The 23,533-nt window shown below is 37.4% G+C and overlaps 1 protein-coding gene across 2 annotated transcripts in view; it reads left to right on the plus strand.

Annotated features, from left to right (window-relative positions):
- The window catches only part of PTPN3 (protein tyrosine phosphatase, non-receptor type 3), a 63,655-nt gene that overhangs the window by 36,575 nt on the left and 3,547 nt on the right, over positions 1–23,533 (plus strand). For both annotated transcript variants that reach the window (XM_010153556.1, XM_010153557.1), the window contains 8 exons: positions 5,202–5,358; positions 7,047–7,210; positions 9,839–9,929; positions 10,197–10,258; positions 11,095–11,241; positions 14,868–14,996; positions 21,928–22,073; positions 22,722–22,857. In XM_010153556.1, the coding sequence (XP_010151858.1) occupies positions 5,202–5,358; positions 7,047–7,210; positions 9,839–9,929; positions 10,197–10,258; positions 11,095–11,241; positions 14,868–14,996; positions 21,928–22,073; positions 22,722–22,857 (1,032 nt within the window). The remainder of the gene's footprint in view (positions 1–5,201; positions 5,359–7,046; positions 7,211–9,838; positions 9,930–10,196; positions 10,259–11,094; positions 11,242–14,867; positions 14,997–21,927; positions 22,074–22,721; positions 22,858–23,533) is intronic.

A 23,533-nucleotide genomic window follows, 5' to 3' on the forward strand; every position in this document is an offset into this window, starting at 1 on the left:
AGCCTAGAAAGAAGAGCTTGTTTAAAGGAGATGTAGTAGAGGTCTGCATGATTAGAAGCACTGTGAGCAGGGGCTTCCAAAAAAAGAATTATGGGCTACCAAATTAAGTTAGTGAAAGTCAGGTTCTTCATGCTTAGTGAAATAGTTTTTCAGGAATAAGATAGTATTAGTATATAAATTAAATTATAGTATTAGTATATAAATTTGCAATGACATATTCTATCTTACCACATTTTTTTTTCACTCACCTTCTTCCAAAATGTATTTCTCAACGCTCATAGAATCATAGAATGGTTAGGGTTGGAAGGGACCTTAAAGATCATCTAGTTCCAACCCCCCTGCCATGGGCAGGGACACCGTCCACTAGACCAGGTTGCTCAAAGCCTCATCCAGCCTGGCCTTGAACACTTCCAGGGATGGGGCATCCACAGCTTCTCTGGGCAACCTGTTCCAGTGCCTCACCACCCTCTCTGTGAAGAATTTCTTCCTGATACCTAATCTAAACCTCCCTGTTTTCAATTTGTACCCATTACCCCTTGTCCTATCACTACAGGCTCTTGTAAAAAGTCCTCTCCCAGCACCCTTGTAGGCCCCCTTCAGATACTGGAAAGCTGCAATGAGGTCTCCTCGGAGCCTCCTCTTCTCCAGGCTGAACAAGCCCAATTCTTGCAGCCTTTCATAATTTCAGTACAAACTTGATAAGAAATATTGCTGGCTTAATCCTAAAAATCCACTGCCCCTGTATCTTGTAGATTCTTTTGAAATCTGATAATCGGTCACAAGAATGATATCTACACATCATGACATAAATCAAGCTAAAGCAGCTTGTTTGAGAAGTTTTTTGTCACATTTATGATTTGTGGCTTGACTTACGCAGCGCATAGCACTCCTTTTATGAACTGCAATGATTCTTTGAATGAGTAGTAGGAAATTACCATTATCATTTAAATCCACAAAGTGAAAATAAAGAGTCCTTAAAACAGTTCACAGTCAACCTAGCAAACTACTTAAGGATGATCTGTGATACTGTTGGGCAAATACACTCATTCCACAATCAGAGAACAGAAGATGCTGCTCCAGAGGCAGTGATTTCCTGTGGCAGATTCGTATTGTTTTCTCAAAGTATCCATCTGGGTTTTTTTTTCTCTTGAATTGGAAAAGGACTGGACTTCTAACTTAGAAGCTTCACTTAAGTGTCTCCAGTTAGTGGCAGAGGCACAAATGACCAGCAAGTTCTCTAGCCTCGTAAGCCACCAAGTGAGCAAGTTACCAAGGCTCAGGGAATAAATTGGAAGCAGTTATCCAATACTATACGTTCAACAGCAGTGTTAGGGAAATCCCATCATGTTACAGCAAGAGGAAAAAAGTTATACTTGTTAATATTGCTGTGTTCTAAAAATATCTTTTATATGGCTTACCATAAACTAAATTTCACTTGTTCTTGACTGTTTAATGGAATGAAGCTGATGCGTGAATGCTCAGGTTAAGTGGACTATGGAATCCATGTTTATGTTATTTTAGCACAGTGATGCCTTTCCTTCAGTGTATTTACTGTTTCAACTTGCTCTAGATTCACTCATTCCCCTGTAAATTGTCCTCGGGGATGCTGTTTGGTAATATGAAGTTACGGTAATAGGATAACTTGAAGCTGTGGATGGCCCCTCACTGGAAGTGTTCAAGGCCAGTTTGGATGGGGCTTTGAGGAACGCTAGTGGAAGGTGTCCCTGCCCATGGCAGGGAAAATTATCATACATTTTCCTAAGATTATTTCTCAGGTTTGTAGGTCACTTTTTCACACTTTCCTACAAAAAGATCTCTATTATTTGTATAGGAGGGAAAGCAAATCTACTCACCAAAATAAGGCACTGTTTTCCCTTCCATGTCAAGTTCTAATACAGTAGCAACCTAGTATGCCGGGAAGACTGGAGGGTAGAGTAGCCAAAATTGTTGGGGGAGGGCATTAAATCTAAACAACAACCATTTATTGCATCTGGTATCTCTTTTTTTAATCAAAAGTTCTATACTGATTTTTTTCAGTGTTAATGTCCTAAGGTGCTAAAGAAGTCATAGTTTTATTTAATAGAGCTCATCATTGAAAAATAGTATGCATGCTTCTTGGAGCCATAATAAGATGATTAGCATAAAGTGAAACATTGGGTGTGTCAATAGGACAGAAAGCCTTTGACATAATTAATTGTCTGGAAAAGCTCAGTATCTGAAAAATCTACAAATTATGCTTACATGGAAGGAATTAATTCTTCTTCAAGTTATATTTTATATAGTCAGATGATTCAAGTAAGAGACCTGAGGCATTAACATGTCACACGATTAACAAAGTTTCTTTGAGCAAAAATATTAATCTTCATCTGTAATAAAGAATAATAGCCAGCAATCAACCAAGAAATCTAAATTACAGCAAATCTAGGAGATCACAAACTATTCCCCCTGTGTTCTTGTTGACTTCTTGCCTGTCCTAGAGGAAAAGTCAAGAAGACCTGATATGGTCTTCAGATCACTGGAGACTAATTTGTATCTCAAACAATAATATTTCAGAGTGATTAAACTAATCAATCTTTCATAGTTGCATTATTCAGTCTTGCCTTTGTAAATCGTACAAAATATGGCAAGGGAGCTGTGAATACCTCGTTAAATCAGTGTTGAAGAACACTATGCCTGTTCCTACTTTGCATACTTATTCTGTTTACATTTGTCTTTTTTTTGTTAATCGTTGTCAATCTTATCTATTCATTATTTTCTTTCTTTATTTCTTTGGAAAAAGTTGGGGGAAACTTACTTTTTTCAAAATTTTTAGCAGCTTTTCTGCTTGGGATTATTTTTCCTCTTGTATATATCTTTCTTTTCCATCTCTTCTTTTTCTTATTTATCTGTTTTGTGGCATTCATACCTGTCTTATTTTCCTTTTACTTTATTCTCTGACACAAGTGGCTCCCAATTCATCTTCTCTTTCATAACCTTGCCCTTTTTTTTTATTCTGCATTTTTCTTCTTGATGGTTCTATCATTGTCACTTCTCCTTTCCATCTCTTCCTGTTTTTTACTTGGCAATACAGTACATCGCTGATAAACTTACTTTAGGAGCCATCACTGCAAGTCATAACCAGGATCGGGGCTAATTCAAACGTCTTGTTCACATTTGGGGAGTTGACGCTTTTTGATAGGGCTGATAACATTGGATGGATAACACAGGGAGCCTTTGCTGTCAGTAAGGAAATACAGGGAACAACTATGACTAGCAAATAACAGTAAAGGCCTTTGTCTCATTCATATGACAAATGAAATTGAGTGTATATGTAAGTATATCATTCCTGTGTAACTGGGTTCTTCCTAGGCAAAAATTAGGATAGCCGTGAAAATAAAATTGCTACACTACTCGACACTCAAAGGTTGTAGAATCCTGCACGTTTGTATCACAGAAGGTTGGAAGGGACCTGGAGGTTATCTTGTGCAATCCCCCTTAAGGGTCACCTAGATCTAGTTGCCCATGTCCGGATGGCTTCTGAATATGTCAAAGTGGGAGACTTCACAATGTGGCTGGCTAACTTGCTCCACTGCTCAATCACACTCACAGTAAAAAAAAGTGTTTCCTGATGATCAGATGGAGCCCCCTGTGTTTCAGTTTATGCCCATTGCCACTTGTCCTGTCACTGGGTGCCACTGAAGACAATCTGGCTGTCTTCTCTGCACCTTCCCTTCAAGTGTTTATATATAGATCCCCCGTGAGCCTTCTCTTCTCTAGGCTAAACACTCCCAGCTCTTAGCCTTTCCTCATACCAGAGATGCTCTAGTCCCTTCACACTAAGAAGTGTGGCAGAAAAAAAGCCAAACAAACCCTAGAGTTCAGCAGTTAAACAAGACATAATTCAGGCTGGGTGGAGAATGGATCAAGAGCAGCCCTGGGACTTGGGGTACTGATGGACAAAAAGCTGGACATGAGCCGGCAGTGTGCGCTGGCAGCCCAGAAAGCCAACCGTATCCTGGGCTGTATTCAGAGAAGTGTGGCCAGCAGGTCGAGGGAGGGGATTCTCCCCCTTTGCTCTCTTGAGACCTCACTTGGGATACTGTGTCCAGCTTGGGGCCCTCAACAACAGAAGGATATAGACTGGTTGGAGTGAGTCCAGAGGAGGCTGTGAAGATGCTCAGAGGGCTGGAGCCCCTCTGCTATGGGGACAGGCTGAGAGAGTTGGGCTTGTTCAGGCTGGAGAAGAGAAGGCTCCGGGGAGACCTTATAGCACCTTCCAGTACCTGAAGGGGCCTACAAGGAAGCTGTGGGAGGACTTTTTACAAGGGCCTGTAGTGACAGGACAAGGGATAACGGGTTTAAATTGAAAGTGAGGAGGTTTAGATTGGATGTCAGGAAGAAGTTCTTCCTGGAGAGGGTGGTGAGGCACTGGAACAGGTTGCCCAGAGATGTGGCAGGGGGTTGGAACTAGATGATCTTTAAGGTCCCTTCCAACGCAAACCATTCTATGATTCTATGATAATGTTAAGTTTTCATTTCAGATGGGGAAAACCTTGGTGTAGTGTTCTGTGACCTCTGTTCTCTGCAGCACAGGTAGCAAAAGAACTTGTCACAAGTGCCAGGGTACTCACCTGCATCTTCTGGTTAAAACTTCCAGTGTATGAAGTGAGGAAGAATGTTCTTTATTTGTAGATATCATTTGATATCCACCAAACAAGAATCTAATAAGAAACAAAAATGTGAAAATGTGTATGGATTTCTTTAAACTTTAACAAATGCATGTGTGGTGAATTGTCAATTATGTTCATAAAAATCATGTTTGGACTTCTCAGTATTCATGACATAAAAACAGAAGCATTTTATGTGCGCAAAACACCTTTTCCAGAAATTCATTTACAAATAGCTATAACCAGTTGGTTTTGAGGCTTGGAGTCTGGAATTTAGAACTTTAAGAGCAATCTGATGATGGCTGTTTGATAAATATGAACTCTTTTTATAGTTACCACTATGTTGTTTGAACTGTTTCTCATCTTCATTGAGAAGCTTTGAAACAAGAAAGACAGCTTTAGACTGTCTTTTGATAGAACTTCTGATACAGAAGATGAAAACTTGTCAGGAGAACTCTGAAGACTTTGCTTATGTGATGAACTTAATATCCTGATGTGTTACTGCTTAAATGACTGGTGCAATGACATTAATGTGTATTTTTGGTCTTGAAACAGGCTGATAAATGCATTCCAAAACTGAATGAAGGGGATCAGATAGTATTGATTAATGGCAGAGATATCTCCGAGCACACACATGACCAGGTGGTTATGTTCATAAAAGCCAGCAGAGAATCTCACACAAGAGAGCTTGCACTTTTGGTCAGGCGGAAAGGTAACCAGGCAAATTTTTATTCCTTTTCAATGTTTTTGAGACTATTACTCTTACGCTTGGTGGTATATCCTCTTCTGTTTACATAGATGTGTTCTCAGTGTACTGGGAATAGATCTGTGCTAAAAAGTAGATCTCCCTGTGTTTGAATTACTAGTACAAATAGTTTTAACTACATAGGTTCTTACCATTGCAACGAAGAATCTATCAAGTTAGAATTTCTTCTTACTTTTTAAGTCTAAAAATCCATCAGAACAAAGTTTCTTGCAAAAGTTTGGGTTGTGGGGGTTTTTTTGGTAAATATAGCATAATTTCACAAATCCCCATTTTGTTCTTTTCATTCTTACAATAGACATTATGTGATGATACTGAGCTTGACCTGTGCTGGCTACTCGCTAAACTGCTGCCAACAAACAGGAGACACTCTCTGAAATACGCAGGGTCTTAAGCCTGTATATTTAAAATATGGGGAACTCGGCCAACTTGGTTTTGCTTGCTCTGTGTTTAAACACATGCAGATCCCATGAGCTTTCAGATGATGTGAAACTTCTAGTGTACTATTTACTTTCCTTAAGACAGCTGTGGTGAGACCTTAACACGCATGATTATGGAAAGGCTTTGCACAGAGTTTCTGATTACATTAAGATTTAAAAATCTGATGGGATTATGCATCACTGGGAAACAGGAGGGAATGAAATTTCCTAAATTATGTGTACTTCTGTAGCATTTACTTAATTTAAAATTTCTTGCATTTCTGGAAAGACAAGGTTCTTGGTCTTGCTTTCCCTGGAAAGTCCTGCTCCTAGTATTGTAGAACTTTCTACTGGCTCTACGCAATACTTAGTCTTCTCTTAACTTATCTAGTCCCCATCCTTCTTGCAGGTAAGAGGAGTCTGCTCTTAGCTAAAGATAACACGTGACCCCATGCCAGTCATTTGTGTAGGCATGGGTTTGAGCAGCTCTTCATTTTTTGCAGTTTGGCAGGTATGAGCTGTTCTGATCATTGCAGAGAATAACCACAGCTGGACACGTTTGGTGGCCCAGTAGCTTGCATAGAGAGAGATGCTGTGTAGGCTAATGAATTAGTTTTTCATGTTCTTCAACATGTTAGCAAGGAATGTCATAGAAGACTGAGTAATAATCTTTTTGTAGTTTATTAAGTTAGTTCCTTCAGTGCTAGCATAAGAAATTGCAAAAGAATTCAGTTGCTTCTCTAATGGCAAGGGAGTACAATGTAAGTATGTTTGTGTTTGTTTTGCTGTTGGGGTTCCAAACTTATATAAGCTTTGGATAGAGGTATTCCATTAATTATGCCCTAAACTTTTTTAGGCAAAACTCATTTGGTTTTTACCCTGGTGGGTGGATGTTGTGACTCATCACCCTATTCAACAGTTCATTCTGTAAGACACAGTTGCCACAAATAACTGTGATTGGAAGTCAAGTTCTTTGCCTTCATAGATAGGCACCTTGTGGAGTTTCATTTTCTGAAAGGTCATGAGGGCATTTTACTCTTAGTAGTTTCTACACTAACATAGTACGTAAAGAAATGCAGTTAAATGTGTTGCTATTTGCTTTCCTAAAGTCTTGTCCTCACAAACTTCGTTGTTGTGGCAGGCTGGTAAATCTTAATGTGTATTGCAAATACATTAATCCTTTATGTAACCGATTTTAATTTTCAATACATCTTTCAGTAGTTAAACAGTTTGTGGAACCTAAATCAGAAGATGAAATTGATTCCCACAATATCCCAGAATCTCTTCCTATCTGTTCTGAATATGGTGGTGATACACTGGAGGAGTCTATGGAGCAGCTGAGGAAAGGGCTGGAAAGTGGAACTGTCCTTATTCAGTTTGAGGTACGTAATACTCAACCCTCAAATGCCATTGATATAGAACAGTAGCTGTGACCAGCGAGTAATGTAAGGGCTTAATTAATTGGAAATCCAATTGCTCCTGTTTAGTCATACCTCAAGAGAGCAAGAATATGACTTACCCATCAGTTTCACCCTTCACTACTTAGGGAAGAATGAGTTATCAGTCTTGCATAAAATATCATCTGCTGAGAAAAAATGTTATTTAATTAGCATGTTTATAGCTCAAGTACCCAAAGCTCACTAAATTATTTTTTTTTTCTTAGTTACTTTATGAAGCAGAATAGTGGGGTTTTGACAGAAGTCAGTCCTGTACTTTGATTCTTTTCACACGCTGCTGAGTGACATTGCTCAAACATCCTATATACCTTAAGTTAAGGTTTCAAGTTCTTATGTGTTGCCTTCTTTCATGGAATAACAGGGGCAACTTGACCATTCATTCCTCATCATCTTCTCTTAGAGGTTGATAGGAAAGTGTTGGAATGTTAATTTCCGTTTGCAGGACATCTGTAAATCCAGTTCTGTGTTTTTCCCTGGCGTTCTAAACCACTGATGGTTACTTCTTGGGCAGATTACTTTGTAGGTGAGATACTCTTGCATATAGGATAAGACTTTGAAAACTGCTGTATAGATTAATGAATTATTGTCATGTTCTTCAGTGTGTTAGCAAGGAATGTCATAGAAGATTGACTAATAAAATGTTTTTATAGTTTAATAAATTAGTACCTTGGGTGTTAGCGTAAGAAATTCCAAAAGATGCTGTAGATACTTCTCTAATGGCAAAGGTGTGTATGTTTGTTCCTGTTTCACCATAGTTCCCCATTTTGGTATTTTTCTTTAACTGTTTTTTCAAATGCTGTAAGATTTAATGGTGGTGGCCTGAAGAGTTGTCATAATGGTTATTGCATAACCCCTCTTTTTATGAGGTTTGCTTTGTTTCCAAGATTTCTAAGAGTTAAGATTCCCCTTTCTTTAAGGAATTGCAGACTGGTTCATAGCTGCTTTCCAACATCCACAGCACTGGTTGCAATTCAGCAATAGCAGTAAGTCCTTTGGCTATTTAAACAGTAACTCAAAAGATATAGACTAGTCTTTCAAGACTTTGTTAATTGTCAATGTTGGTGATTAAGTTTGTGCACAAAGTTCCTGTGATAATCTTCATAGGATATTTGACCTTTTATGACTTTTTTTCCTGACAACATTTATAAAAGGATATTACTGGTGTTACAAAAAAAGCACCTATTTTTTTGTTTCGTGATCTTCAAAAGCAGAGACAATTGCAGCATCATCTCATCATCTTTGGTGGCTCTCAAGCTCTCCATTCAAATCAGTAAACTAGTAAATAGTTAGCCAGTAGACTGTGAATAATCAAGCTTTTCCAGAATATCTTCCTCCACTTACACAAAATTTAAGAAATCTGTCAACGGCAACTGACATTTTGCCAGGCAACAATAATGAAGTTCCAGAATTGTTAAATTATTCTTCTTTGTCTCCCCTGAAAAAACCCAGAAATTGCAATCTGGCTCTAGTAAAATGGAACTTGTGTTATAACTGATAGAAGCTGTTCAGTTACATATATTATCAAGTTCCCTTCTCACATGGCTTGCTTATGCTGCTTAAGTTGAGAAACGTGGTGAGCTCTGATACAGAGTCCTAGGATTCAGTGAATCTCACAGTAGAATAAACATTTTTTTGTTGTTCCTTTTCTGACAACTGAAGTAGGGGATTTCAGCCTCCTACTTCTTGTTTCATTCCACTTTGTGTATGGACCACAGTGTAAATCTTCATTAAACATCTAAGATGCAATGAACTCTTTGGTAAGTGTTCAGTGAAGTACATAAAAACTCTGGCATAGGCAGGTTAATAACTCAGTTGTAAGTTGCTTCCCAGTATATTTAATGCAGAAAAGTTGTGGTTGTGTGATTGCATTTCTTCATTTTGTTCATCCCCCTCTGTAACTTTTTGTTTTCTTGTACAATGCACTTAATGCATTGTGAGCACAGAATTTATTTTTAGCTACATACTCTTATGCCTACATTCACTCCAGTTAGTTTGCACAACAGGGTTTGGCCCTGTTGGAGGAGAGTCACATGTTAAAAGATTGTGATACGTTGGAGCTTTGGGTTTTTTTCAGGTACTTGCAGGATTAAACGTGATGATTTTAGTCCAGAGAATAGGAGTTTGTTTTATTTTTTTGTATTACAGTTGATTCCAGAAAATGTCAGTCTGCAGCTATTTTTTTTTTTCTTCTGCTGTCCTTTATTGTTCACTTCTTCCACCCTCAACCTCTGTTTTCTTTCTGCACACAGTTTTATAAGAAAAAGAGAACTTTGGAGGGAAACAGTTTTCATCAATAACTCTTACACTTCCCCTTTTTCTTTCTAGAAATTCTTCCAGAGATGATGGTGGGTTAGCAATAACAGAAATTCTTGTCATGTTAAAAAATAGAAAAATCGCTCAGGTTCATTTTACAGATGGTTAGGAAAAAGATTATAGAAAATAACTTACAATATTTTTTTCCAGTCTATGTATTTTCATGTGAATCTATTTTGTGTGTGTGTATAGCATAATATCATTCCTCAAAATCCTACCATTTTTTATTCTGTCTTGCAGCAACTTTATAGAAAGAAACCAGGACTGGCTGTTACGTGTGCAAAGGTACCTCAGAATATGGACAAGAACAGATACAAAGATGTTCTACCTTGTGAGTATTAAGTACAGACTTTCTGCCTATTTTGCTTTATCCTCTAAATGACAGCTTATGAAACTGTTGTATTGAACTTCTTGATTAAAAATTTCATTATATAATCAGTCATTCATTTTATTTTCTCAAAGGTTACCTATTTTGGTTTGTATTCCGCTGTTTGTGTTTCTGCAATTCCTTAGGGTTTTTTCTTTTTTACTTAATAGAAGGGAAGCATGCCCCTTGATTGCTGATTTGATTCCCTCTCTATTATTTTTTTGTGTGCAGATGATGCCACAAGGATAATATTGCAAGGAGCTGAAGATTACATTAATGCAAATTACGTGAATGTAAGTCATAGAGACCTGCATTTGCCCACTTCCTGTATTACAATGGCAGGGTAAATTTAACCTTTTCAAGGAATAAGGTTTTTTAATTTTACATTTTGGGGATTTGTAAATGTAAAATATGTGAAGATTCATAATGTAAAAGGTGAAGTGCCTCTTGTGAAACAATTGGCCATCCTGGTACACAGTAGGTGCAAGCATGTGGTATACATTGTGATATGTACAGGGCCTTTAACCAGTAAAAAAATGTTTTACCTTTCCATATACTGCATATGCTGAGGTTGTCTCTTATAGCTTAAAACTAAGCCCTTTTCCCCCCATAACCTCTTGGCCTACTGACTATGCTATGAAGGGTTCAGAAGATAGACTAAAGCCCTATTCATGTGTGTAGACTGGGAGAAGAGAGGAAAATATATATGTGTTTGTGTCAGATGCTTAAATTAAACACCTCATTCACAGAATCAGCTATTAACTTACTATGTTTAGTATCAGGTGATAAACAGCTTTTGCTGGTGTGCCTTTGGTATACCTTTCCATTATTCCTTACTAAATCTTAAAGCAAATTTGGAAAGCTTTGCAGTTTCAAGTTTCAAATACATTTTCACTGTTAATTATCTCTTCTTAGTTCACCATGAAGGACTATAGGAACAATAGTATACATCTGGTTTAAATGAAATATTTAAAGATTTTTCACATAACAAATTGTGATCTTGATTGTCTTATTACTCAGCTTGCCAACTGAATCTTTCCTCCACTCCACTGAAGTGCTGAATTAAAGAAAAAGAGTACAAGGAGTAATGAAAGCAAACTTTACATGGGATTTTTCTTTCTCTTTATAGATGGAAATTCCTTCTGTGGGCATTGTGAACCGGTACATTGCTACTCAGGGGCCTCTTCCACACACCTGTGCACACTTCTGGCAAGTTGTCTGGGATCACAAGTTGTCCCTGATCATCATGTTAACAACACTCACTGAGCGAGGTCGGGTAAGTGTTCAGGTTCTTTGTATGCTGAAGAAATGTACTGAACCTTTAACTTCCCCCCCCCGCCCCCATTGTTTTGATTAGATAATCCTAGAATAGGCCAGCTTATTCTGTTGAACCATTTCTCTGAAGACTAGGCTTACTGTATTACTTAGAGGAACATAGACTCTGCAACTTTCTCTTTTTTATGCTTCTTTGAAAAGAAGCCAGTAGTCTCATAAACAGAAATCACTGCATTGACTCAGTGTTGCTCATCAGCCAGGTACTGTGTTCTGTCCCTTTTTTTTCCCCCCCGAGATCTGGGCTGCGTGTTGCAGTTGTTCTCATAATGATTCGGCAGCTGTCCGGAAACATTGAGCAGATTGAGCAAAGGTTGCAGTCTGGCTTCAGACTAGAGTCTGTCCTTACAGTACTTACTAGTTTTAGCATGGTAGTGGTCAGAATTTAACTCGCTTACTTTTATTTGTGCTTTAGATTCTTTCCTAGAATTGGTCTAACAATTCTTCTAATTTTGTTTAAATAAATGCTAGCACTGCATTAATCAGAGAATTACAGAATGGTCAGGGTTGGAAGGGACCTTCGGAGATCATCTGCTCCAACACCCCCCTGCCAAAGCAGATACACCTAGAGCAGGTTGGGTAGGAAGACATCCAAACGGCTTTTGAAAGTCTCCAAAGGAGACTCCACAACCTCTCTGGGCAGCCTGTTCCAGTGTTCTGGGATCCTCAAAGTAAAGAAGTTCTTCCTCATGTTGAGATGGCATTTCCTGTGTTCCAGTTTGTATCCATTGCCCCTTGTCCTTGGAATTGCCCCATTGCCATTGCCCCATTGCCATTGAAAATTGAGCCCTAAGAAGGATAGAATTAAGAAATGTCAACATTTCAAAATTTCCAGCTCTTGCCACTCTATTAGTTTAAAAAAGAACTTATAAACAAAAAAATGTTGTAGATGGCATGAGCAATGTTGATGAGTTGATAGAGAATCCAAATGAACTAAAGCTGAAATACAAACATTGGGAATATCAATTTGTTGGGCTTCTTTTGGAGCTAGTAACAATTATTATTAAGATGTATAGGCAGTGAAGAGGACAATTACAGCTCAGCTGTTTTGGTCACACACCATTAAATAAAGTTTTAAGTACGGTGTCTGGGGAGTTGTGTCAAGATGGTTTTTTATGACTCCCTTGGATTTTCTTAGACCTCAGGTAGAACATTGAGAATATCAATTTGTTGGGCTTCTTTTGGAGCTAGTAACAATTATTATTAAGATGTATAGGCAGTGAAGAGGACAATTACAGCTCAGCTGTTTTGGTCACACACCATTAAATAAAGTTTTAAGTACGGTGTCTGGGGAGTTGTGTCAAGATGGTTTTTTATGACTCCCTTGGATTTTCTTAGACCTCAGGTAGACTTTTGCTTTAGTATGTGCTTTTATAAGTCCAGTGGACTTGTACTTGGAAGCTATTTGGTTTATATTTGTTACATGAAGGCAACTGTTCACAAGATGGGAGTTGCAGAACTGGAAGATGAGGATATTTAATTACTGGGATAAAATGTTAGAACCTTTACGTTGATGGGCAAACTTGAGCTGTGTTCTGTGGGCAAGGATTTCACTGAACTAGTGTCTCACTGGAATGCTTTTTCAAGTTCAGTCTATTCCACAACAATTCAGCCGTTGATTAGATGGAAAATGAGGTGGCAAACCTTCTGGCATCAGTGCTGCTCAAAGCTTACCTTTTAAAATGAGGAATTGATACAAGAATTAAGATTTCTACAAAAGTTACATGTAGACTGTCTAGATGTTCATGTCAATCTGCCTTTAGAAGGTGAACCAAAACCAGGAAGACACTATAACTTCAGCAGTAGAGTGGTAGGGGTCTGAAGATCACCCTTTTACTATCAGCAGTAGAAGACGGGAGAAAATGGTTCCTTATGCTTGTACATGGAACTGATTAATCTATTTTCTTTTAGAAAAGATAAGAGTATTCCATGGATCTAATTTCAACATTGAAATCTACTTCACCTTTGAGTTTATTCTGGTGTACCTCAAACTACACGTGCAGTACAGCAGCTGCATTTGCATGATGGCTTAGCTTGTCACACATGGGTAGGCTTGAAGGTTGATCCGTTATGGGCCTTGCAGGAAACCTGGCTGAGGCAGAGGCCAAATTACACCTTCCTGCAACAGTAAGTATCTGCCTGGGCCTTTGTTTATAACTTCAGCATTTAGATACAATTAGTCATTTAAGGGAAGGTGTCTGTCTTCAGACTTACATCTGACACAGAAAAGAAGTACACATCTCTCTGACAAATGACACACACATGAACTAAAATTGTTTATCCGTTCTTCCAGTTTCTGAGCTTAGTTTTCCCTAGAAAATGTGGATGGCAACTTTCATTATATGACCCAAGTTACTGCAGATTATTGTGCCTGCAGTAACTTTCTATACAGTGGTCTTGCTGCTAATGATTATAAGCCTTATTCTGTGGTTTAAAAATATTTTTACCTTAAACCACAAAATACAGTGGAATAGAGAAATGAAGATGTTTTTCCCATTCAGTGAGTTCCTATCAAAAACTGAAGTAACACACAGCTCTTAGTGGCCTGAAAACTAATGCCTGAGTTAGGGAAGCGATCTTCAGAAGATAGCTAGGGTTGCTTCATTACCTTCATCACTTGCTTTCAGGGAGAGAAGAAGGGAAACTTCTAATGGAAGCAGCCAGACAAGTACCAGGCAGGCTGAACTTCTTTGGGGTGCAAGGGGTGACAGTGCTGTCAGGTATTCCTTTTCCTGCTTACTCAGTCTCTGCAGAATGAGTTCTCTCTTACAGCCTCCAGAAATAGAGCCTGCCTTGCTTTTTCCCTCAGCTGTGAGGCTTCAGTGTTGGAATAGGAGAGGACAAGCTGGATTGCACTATTTTTTGCATTCCAACGTGATCTTGCTTCAGAATCTAAGAACAATTCATGTTTGAAGGGTCCTGTGAAGATATCTGGTCCTGTCCTCTCCACTCAGAGCAGGGGCAGCTTTCAAGTTCGTGCAGGTTGTCTGGTGTCTTGTCAGTTAAATTTTGATTGCTTCTAAGGATGGCGATTCCACATCTTCATAGGGCATCTGGCTTCTGTGCTTGACAGTCCTCACTGAAATAGTTTTTGCCAACATCTAATGAGAACTTCCCTTTCGCGTTTTTTTTCCAGTCACTTCTTGCCCTTTCACTATTCACTTTCAAGAAAAGTGTGTCTTTCTTCACTACAACCTGCTGCCAGGTGGCTGAAGATGGTTACAAATTTCCCTGCTAGGCTTTTCTTCTTAAGGTGGAACAAATCAACGTGTTTTTCCTCTTGCATTCTGGCTTGAGAAGTCATTTTAGTGACTGCAGTTTAGTACCAGACAGAAAGCATCTTGCATAAGACTTACCTGAATTTTTATTAAAATGACTAAACCACAGGTTTTATAGATAATTTAGACTGTTTTGTCATGTTATTTTGCAATTTGGATGTCAACACCTCACCAGCAACCCAGAGTAGATCTTTATACCACTCCCTGAATTCCCTGAACTATCATATAGGAGGGGAGGATGGAAACAGGAGTGCTTGGATAAAATCTTCGTGTGTGCTTATTTTCCTTACAGACCAAATGTCACCAATATTGGCCTGATCCACCGGATGTAATGGAATATGGCAGCTTTCGTGTCAGATGCAATTCTGAAGATTGTACGATTGCTTATGTTGTTAGAGAAATGGAGATTACAAATCTTGAGGTAAATGCTCATTATCTTTAATTATCCCTAAGCAAGACGAATGAATACACATATAGATAGTAGGTACAGAGTCTTTGTCTCAGCATGTATGTCTGTGTGTGAATATATACATGTTTTTACAAAAAGACTATGTATATATATGAATCAACATAGTGTTGTTATTTCCTTAGAGCTTCTTCAAAAACATACTTTTTGAAGTTTTATAGTACATTATGCTATACAGGGACTGTAATAAGCCTCATCAATGAGTTTAGTGCTTTTCTGTAAACATTTTTGAAGTCACTGCTTCTTCACAAGTATTTTGGTTTTTCAGTGAGCTTTTTCTAAGTAACTGTGTTCTTTCAAGGATGAAATATGGGTCACTTGGTTAATGGCACATGCAGCTAAACAGCCAACAAAGAAGGGAATTGTAATAGTGTTGTTTTGAGAGAAGATGCAGTGTCTCTCCAGCTCTTTTCATTGTCTTAAGTCATATTAAAAAAAAAAAAAAGAAAATAAATCCTTGTATGTCTCAATTTGAAATGTGCTCAATTTATGTAAGATATTTATATTTCTTAGGTGTTAACACTTTAACTTTTCCATTAGCATAAAGCGAAGAGAAAGTTAAATACATGGAATACTTCTTGCATATCAGCTTGTGTTGTGAAATCTGTGTTCAGATAGATCTAGAATTCCCATAGGGGATGAAGTTTGGCCTTTAAATATTAAGTTGTCCTATGTTTCTTACACAGTTCCCTCTTCATCTCTTTTCCAAAATTCAGTGGTCACAGATATTTTCTAAAAAGATGAAGAATTTGTGCTATCATAAGATATTTGTGTAAGAAATCACTCTGTACTGACCAAAAGCTAATTTACAGTTCCAATGCTAGTCAATCTTTTTAACTTCCCTATAGTTAAGTAGGTTTCACTATTACTAGAATTGCTAGTAATAAAAATAAAAAGAAAGTATCTCATTTAAATGTAACATTTCATTGATGATCTTACAGGAGGATGACCAATGCTCTAGTCTCATAAATTTATAACTGGATCTATCACTTGACTGTGCACCCAAATCTGTTTTAAGGTGATCAAGATTTCCTTGTAGTCATAAACATGTGACATGCTAGTACTTAAAGGTCTTTCAGTTAAGATGGTGTACAGTGTTTTAGTTTCTAGATACACGAAACCCTGCAGTCAGGGAGCAGCATGATTTTTGATTCTGTTTTTCAGCCAATTAATCTGTAAGCAATAAACTTGAATGTCAGCAGAGAAGAAATGAACCTCATTAAAGAAGTGCTGCCGAGCATATGTAGACAAACTTTTACTGCCTGTCACTCGAATAATTTGATTGCTGATTAACTTTGGTTAGCTAATGCTTCCTGTAAATTTTAGTTTACTCTCCTCAAATACTTGCTCTTTTTCTTGGTTGGTATTTATCAAACTAGTACACATTTTGAGTAAATTCACCAGTGACTGTATTCCGTATATGTTTTCACTTCAGGTTTCTATTTACTAGCATGTGATGAGTGAAAATCTTTATCAGATTGCGGCAGTCAAGTTTGGTTTTATAAATACAAGTTAATTCTTTTTGAGATAAAGGTTGTGTAAGCCTATAGTTTGCTGTTACAGACTTGTTAACAGATGGGAAAGTTAAAGGATCTTCAACTGTGTAAGTTGTCTCATCATAGCTCTCAGTTGTGAACTTGGTTTCTGATGCAAAGGCTTGCATAGATTTTGCTCAGGTTAGACAAAAACATGCTAAAGCATAGTCCTTGGTGGATGTCTCTGTGTTGTGGTGAGGGCAAGGTTGTTTTGAAGGTGGTGTTTTGGTTAGGGTTTTTTTCACTAAAGGCAAGTTTATTTCTACACTTAAAGTGGCTACACTCAAAAAACTACTCAACATTGAGCTTTCCCGTACAGTAAAAATATGACCCTAATAATTGATAGCTCTATGTGCATTTGGCTTTCAGGTGGAAATAAAAAGCTTTGTAACTTGTTAGAAGTTAGTGAAAGAACTCTCTAAAACACTGAAATACCTCCTAGTTTTACATATCATTTGAGCTGCTTTCTTAAACATATTCTTTTGGAGGCATCTGGTGTTTGAGTAGACTTTGCAAAGCTTTATATGTATTACCTCTCGCAGATGCTGTTGTTACATTCTTTGAAGTACTCATAAAAAGTCATCTGAATTCAAACCAAGGTTTTATTATTGCCTGAACTAATGTGAGCAGCATCGACTGGTCTTCATGAAGACAAGTAGCTTTTAATAATAAGAGGGATAAATCTTCAAAACTCACAAGAGACTCGATTTCTATTGGAAAGGCATATTTGTAAAAGACTTTACTGTGAATTAAGTTGCACAGCTTTCAAATCTGCCTTTAGGGGAAAATAGCTCAAAACACACATTTATGAAATTATGTCCTTGCCCTTTTGTTAGTATATGCTCAGGAAGACTTGGGGAACAAGAAACTTTCTAGTTTTTTTGTGACGGAGTATAACTCAGTGCTGCTTTGCCTGTAATTGAAGATCAGCAAACCACTGCAAATGTGAAATATTTGTAACCTTTCTTAGCCTCATGAAATAAGGATTAATCTCCTACCTTTTCTTTTCAAGACCAAGATTGAAAGCTATCCTGTAGCAAAATTAAAGAAAACCAGAAAAAGGCCTAAGATTGGGTTTTTTTGAGGCTGGTTTTGTTTTGTTTTTTAAAAAACAAACATACAGGGGGAAAAAACAAACAAACAAACAAAAAAATCCACCACAAAACCCAGACCAGAACAAACAGACCAAAAGGAACAGTGTACTGTTAGTGCAAAATTCATCACACAAAATTCATCTTGCACTGTTTTATAAAAGAAGATAAATATTTCTTTTTATTCATTGAGAAAATAGCATGGAAAGCCTGAAGCAAACTTTCATTCAATTTCCTGTAAGGTAATTGTCTTGCAACACATCATAGCACATTGAATCTCTCCAATTTCATTCAGTTATGTTTCGAACTTTTCTTTTGCTTGTTTCCCTGTCTCCTCTGCCTTTAAACAAGCTTCTTTCTTGATTCCAGTTAAGGGTGACTAGAAACCCACCTGTGGAACTTAGCAAAGCTGGGATGATGGTACTCACTGAAGCTTATTATTCACAGAACTTTGAAGAACAGTAATTTTGCAAGCCTTAGGTTTTTTTTGTTCTACCACATTTTATGTTCATCGTTGCCACACCTTTAGTTGTTTCCAAAGTGCCCTGTCATTGTCCCACCTGATTTGCTTTATTAACTGAACTAAATCGTTCAAATAAAAGGAAAAAAATTCAAGATGTTTAGAAATTGGTTACATTTCATCCTTTAAAGACAAGTTATACCATTGCTGTAATGAATGAGAAGTGAGCACCACAAGAGAGCACTTACTCCTTATAAACAACCCAGGTCAAGGTTAAGACAGGTCCTTGTGTCACAGTGTGGGTGTTTAGCATGATTGTGCAGACAGTGGCAATGCAAATATATTTGGGGAGAGAAGCTTCTTTTTAATTTGAAAGCTCTCACTTTCCATGGATATCACAATGATGGAGGGGGGTGGTTTGAGGGAAAAGAAAATAAATTGATGCAGCAATTCAAACAAATTGAAAACTAACCATCAATCTATTTTGCTACGGAAGGGTGTTGCTGTTTGCTGAAAGGGGGTAAAATTACAAGGTGACAAATGACTGGTATCTTTCTGTTTATGAATGACCAACATGTAGGCCTTCTAGTAGCTGTGTTAAATTGACACGAGATGAAGCAAAGGCAGCAATGTAAATGACTATACTGCCAGCAATTTCTGCTAGAAACAGCTGAAAATAGATTCTCTGTAATTTCTACACGTCTTAATTGTCTGGGCTGAGGCTTTCCATGCCATTTGAAGATTGCCAGACACATGTCATACAGCAGTTTGTCGGGGGAAGTGTTGATTTTGATCATGTTAAAGATTCTTAGGTTGGTTTGCTGAAACTTTTGCATCTGCACGTTAAACAAGACCTTGTATTTTCTCTTTATAAGGGTGAATTCTACATTTATCAATATTATGATGCACAATAATGATGTCATTGAAAATCCCAGTGCAAAAAATAATTGTAGAAAGGATTTAAGCTGTCTTGTGGAGAATAACAGTTTGAACAGCAACTATAAGGAGAAGCTACCTCTTTATTTTCCATTACCAGGATTGTACAAAGAAACAGGATCTGGCAAAAGTAGTCTGTTTAAAAATAAGTATTCCTAATAGAACATGTACAGCGGGGCTAACTATGGAACCAGCAACCATAATTCTAGCACTTTTTGTAATGTGTGAGTGCTAGATTTTAGCAACCAAGATGGTCTTTTAATGCTAGCTATTTCCATGTGTGGTGGTATTTGACTGATATTTTCTGAATTTCAAAGCAGACTTTCATTTTGAGTGTAAAGACATAAAGATTTTATATTGAAAAAAAACATCAACCCATACAACAAACACCACTCATGCACACAGCACACTCTTCTCTCCCCCCACAAGCCACCCCCAAAAAAACCACACTAAAAAGAGCTTAAAAAATCTGAAGAATTGGAAATACTAGTTCTAACATATGAATATAACTACTGTTTACAATAGGTTTAACATACTGATAATAGATGAAGTATTTTCAAATACTTGGCATTTTCAAAAACAAGTGAGATAATGGCCAAGTTTTAACAATCTGAATCATCTCAGATGACCCCAAGCAAAAGAATCAAAACGGATTATGTCAAAACACAAATAGAAAACTAAACAGAAGCTTGAGGCATACCTGGAATAATTAATAAACAATTAGCTTGGTCTATAGGGATGAATAGGGCACGTAACAGAAAATTGAGATGTTCACACCAGCAGAAGCAGCTCTGGGGACTAACTGTGTTCTTACGGTGTATTCTTGAATAAGTCTTCTATAACGTGCTTGTTGTACTTAATGTCTATCAACTATTTAAAAAAAAAAAGGCAACACTCTGTATTTGAGCTTGGATCACTGACAAGTAAAACTTAACTCTTTTTTTCCTGAGCTTATAAAATAGCTTTTGATGCTACAGATCACTGTCGTGGTTCTCAGGTGTCCCATGTCCCACTTACCCATGTTGCATAGCTTGAAATTCTTGATGCACGTGGAAGGTGACTGGATACTTGCTCTTGGATAATTTTAGAATTAATCAAATCTTTCTTTCATCTGAATGCTGTAATTCAAATGTCTCTGATTTAAGAGAATCAGCTCAAACTGTTACATGTAATTGCTGCATTATCTCGTTTCCCTTTTGAAGACATTGTGATTATGCACATGCTGATTTGCAAAAGAGGACTTTTTAATGAGATTTTCTTGTATTTTTTCTGTGGCATTTCAGAAAAATATAAAGTGCAATCATTTGACCAAGCTAAACCACGTAATAACAGCAAAGCTGAGTAGAAAAAGGCCATGCCTTTTCTTGCAGAGATCTCAGTCATTTTGAGGTCTTTTGAGGACCTGAATGATAGATCCCAATGCAGTTTGTATTACAGCAAGCGTGGTTGTTAATGTTAGATTACATTGTCCAATTGGGCCTTATGCTAGACCTTTTAATTGTGATTGCTCAGGCTCTGCCTTTCAGAGGCGAAGTGGGAGCTGTGCTGTCTATCTTCATTTCCCTGGAGCCAATTGTAAACTTCTGCAAATACTTTTGAGTAGAATAAACGCATTTCCTAGGGCTCTACTTGGTACACAGGCGGTAGTTAATCTGTCTCCTGTATCCCTGCTCCATGGGAGTGGAACCACTTCCTCAAATGGAAGAGGAAGGCCAGCAGTTAAAGGCATTTAAAACTGGTTATATATGTCAGTAGTTTTACGCTTATAAGAAAAGGAAAAAAACCCTTGTCATGAAAACATTCTTGCGTGGAACACTGGGAGAGGCCAGCTTTTATCGGCTAATGCAGTGATAAAGGAGAGTTTTAGTTCAGTAGGGTGTCAGATGTTTAGTCTGGTAATGGTCATCGACAACATGCAGCCAAAAGTTTAACTGTTGCTAAATGTGAGGAAGAAATCAAGGAGCATGAAGAGTTGTCTCAGTTTGTAAAGAGTGAGATCGTCATTGCATGAGGTAGCAGAGCTCAGGAGTGTCTTAGGTTTTTTTCCTTCCCACCCTAATCATTGGTTACATCTATAACAGCAGTTGAGCCCAATCTGAACGCAAAGATGATTGAGTGATTTCATAATCAAAGTTAACAAAAAGCTAAGCTAAAAGAACTTCTGTAAAACCGGGAGTTTTTAGGTATAATTAAATGAAAAAAGAGCTCTTCATACAACAGAATCTTTTAACCAATTATACTGCTTCCATAGAGAAAAGTAGCCTTCTGTGGGTCATACAGAAGTCACTCATATATATGTACAATGAACATATATGTATAAACAATATAGATATTGTTTACTGACAGAAACCGGATGTAGAAAATGTTGCAGGCAACTTTGTATTACAACTGAATCTGTAAGTATACACAGACATATTTATATAGAATAGATCGTATAGTCCCAAGACCCTGTTATTTTGATATTATTCTGAATAGTTCTGCTGTTTTCAGCTTTCTTCCAACCTGTTCTAAACTATTATACAGTACTATTATGCATAATTCTTGTAGCATTTTACATCAGGTGGATCATTGATGTTGCAGTATAATATGTCAACAGTCAATAAATTCAAAAAAATCTGTTTAGATCACAGGAGTTAAACTTGATACCTCATTTATTTAGAAAATGTTACAGCTTTTGCATGCTTTGTAAGAATTAAATGTTCATAACTTTACTCTGATCTTTAAAATGACAAACATTTTCTACATCCTATGCATCTTATAGCATCTGCAGAATACGCTTACAGTCAAAAATTATTTGTATCTCATAAACATCAATACAGGAGTCATAACACTGAACACTTTTTGAAAACCTTATTGTATTTTAGACAGAACAACAACACACCATCACCCATCTCCAGTATGTTGCTTGGCCCGATCATGGTGTTCCTGATGACTCCATGGACTTCTTGGAGTTTGTGACCTGTATGAGGCCAAAGAGGGTAAAGAATGAGCCGGTCCTTGTTCACTGCAGGTACTTGTGTTTTCTGATTAAGCATTTGCTTCGAAAAGTTTGTCTGCAAGACTGAAAATTCCTTGAATTAAATGAAAATGTTACATGTCGTAACAATACCAGCGTTCACTGTTGGAGCACAGAAGCACTGGTGTTATATCTAAAGGATGAGTTTCTTTTCTCTCCCTTTCTCCTGCAACCTTTTGGTGAAATGGCTTAGTCGTGTAATTATCACAGAGTTGATAGTCTGCAATGTAACTTGTTCTCCATTTTTATCCTCTACCATGGTAGTAACTCCATTTTGAATGGTTTGGGGATTTTTTTTTTTTTGCTCTTCCAAGTCCCTGTCAAAAAGCAGTCAATTAGCTCTTACCTTTTTAGTAGAAAATGCCAAACCAGTATGTTTAGATTTGTAAGCAGTTCTAATGGTTTAAAATCTGTTTACTTCAAGTCAGGTTTAGTTTTGTTTATATAAAAATTATTTTCTTTTTAATAGTTGGCGGGAAATATTATGGAAGCTGCTTTAAAAATAAGTTTCACTCTCTCTTCTAATTTTATTTAGGTCTTCCTAATTAAGACTATTTAATATCCTAGTATTAATACTGTGATATGAATCCCGTGCATTGCAAAAACTAATTTTATAGATTATTTTTCTGTTACATTTCACAGCGCTGGAATAGGTCGCACTGGTGTATTGGTCACTATGGAAACAGCCATGTGCTTAATTGAAAGAAACCAACCTGTGTATCCACTGGATATTGTACGAAAAATGCGAGACCAGCGAGCTATGATGGTGCAAACATCAGTAAGTGATGGAGGGGAAGCCTCATTTTCTGTATATATGCTGTGGTTGTGCAGTTTTTGAACAGATCCAAAAAGTTCTTAAATGATCTAGGTGTATGAGTCTTCAGTTGTCGTTATATTTCATGTTTCCTACATCTAGTGTAGCATAGTGTGGTGGCAAAGGCTGCTTTGCTTGTGAGGTATGTATTTAACTTTTTTGTAAATATTTCTTACCTTGCCGTTAAAAGATAATTGATTTCTATACGTTGCAGGTACTTAGAATGCAGAGTCAGACTTGCACAGATCATCTGTTCATGGTCCTTTTTCTAAATTTTCTGCAAGAAGCTAGACTATTTTTTGCTTTTCATTCTAGTATAGAGCCTTCTGGGAACTTATTAAAGGTTTTGTGGTATGATTTGTAGAGAGGAAGTGGCTTTTCAAGAGGCCGCTTTAGGAGTAGAAATTCCATTGGAACAATACATGTATTTTTTTAAAATTGTGCCACTACTCCAGTTTAGAAAAACAAAGGGCAAGAATGGAATTCAGGCAAAGTTGGGTAGTATCAATAACTGAAATATGAAAGCAGCGAGGTGATTTTAGGATGGAAGTGGTTCAAAGGCAATTTGAGATCATGAAGTTAATTTTGTGTCAGCTTTGGAACTGAAGATCTTGATGTTAGGGACCAAGGATGAAGGATG

The sequence above is a fragment of the Eurypyga helias genome, unplaced genomic scaffold (assembly GCF_000690775.1).
Source record: "Eurypyga helias isolate BGI_N326 unplaced genomic scaffold, ASM69077v1 scaffold15006, whole genome shotgun sequence".
Taxonomy (NCBI): domain Eukaryota; kingdom Metazoa; phylum Chordata; class Aves; order Eurypygiformes; family Eurypygidae; genus Eurypyga; species Eurypyga helias.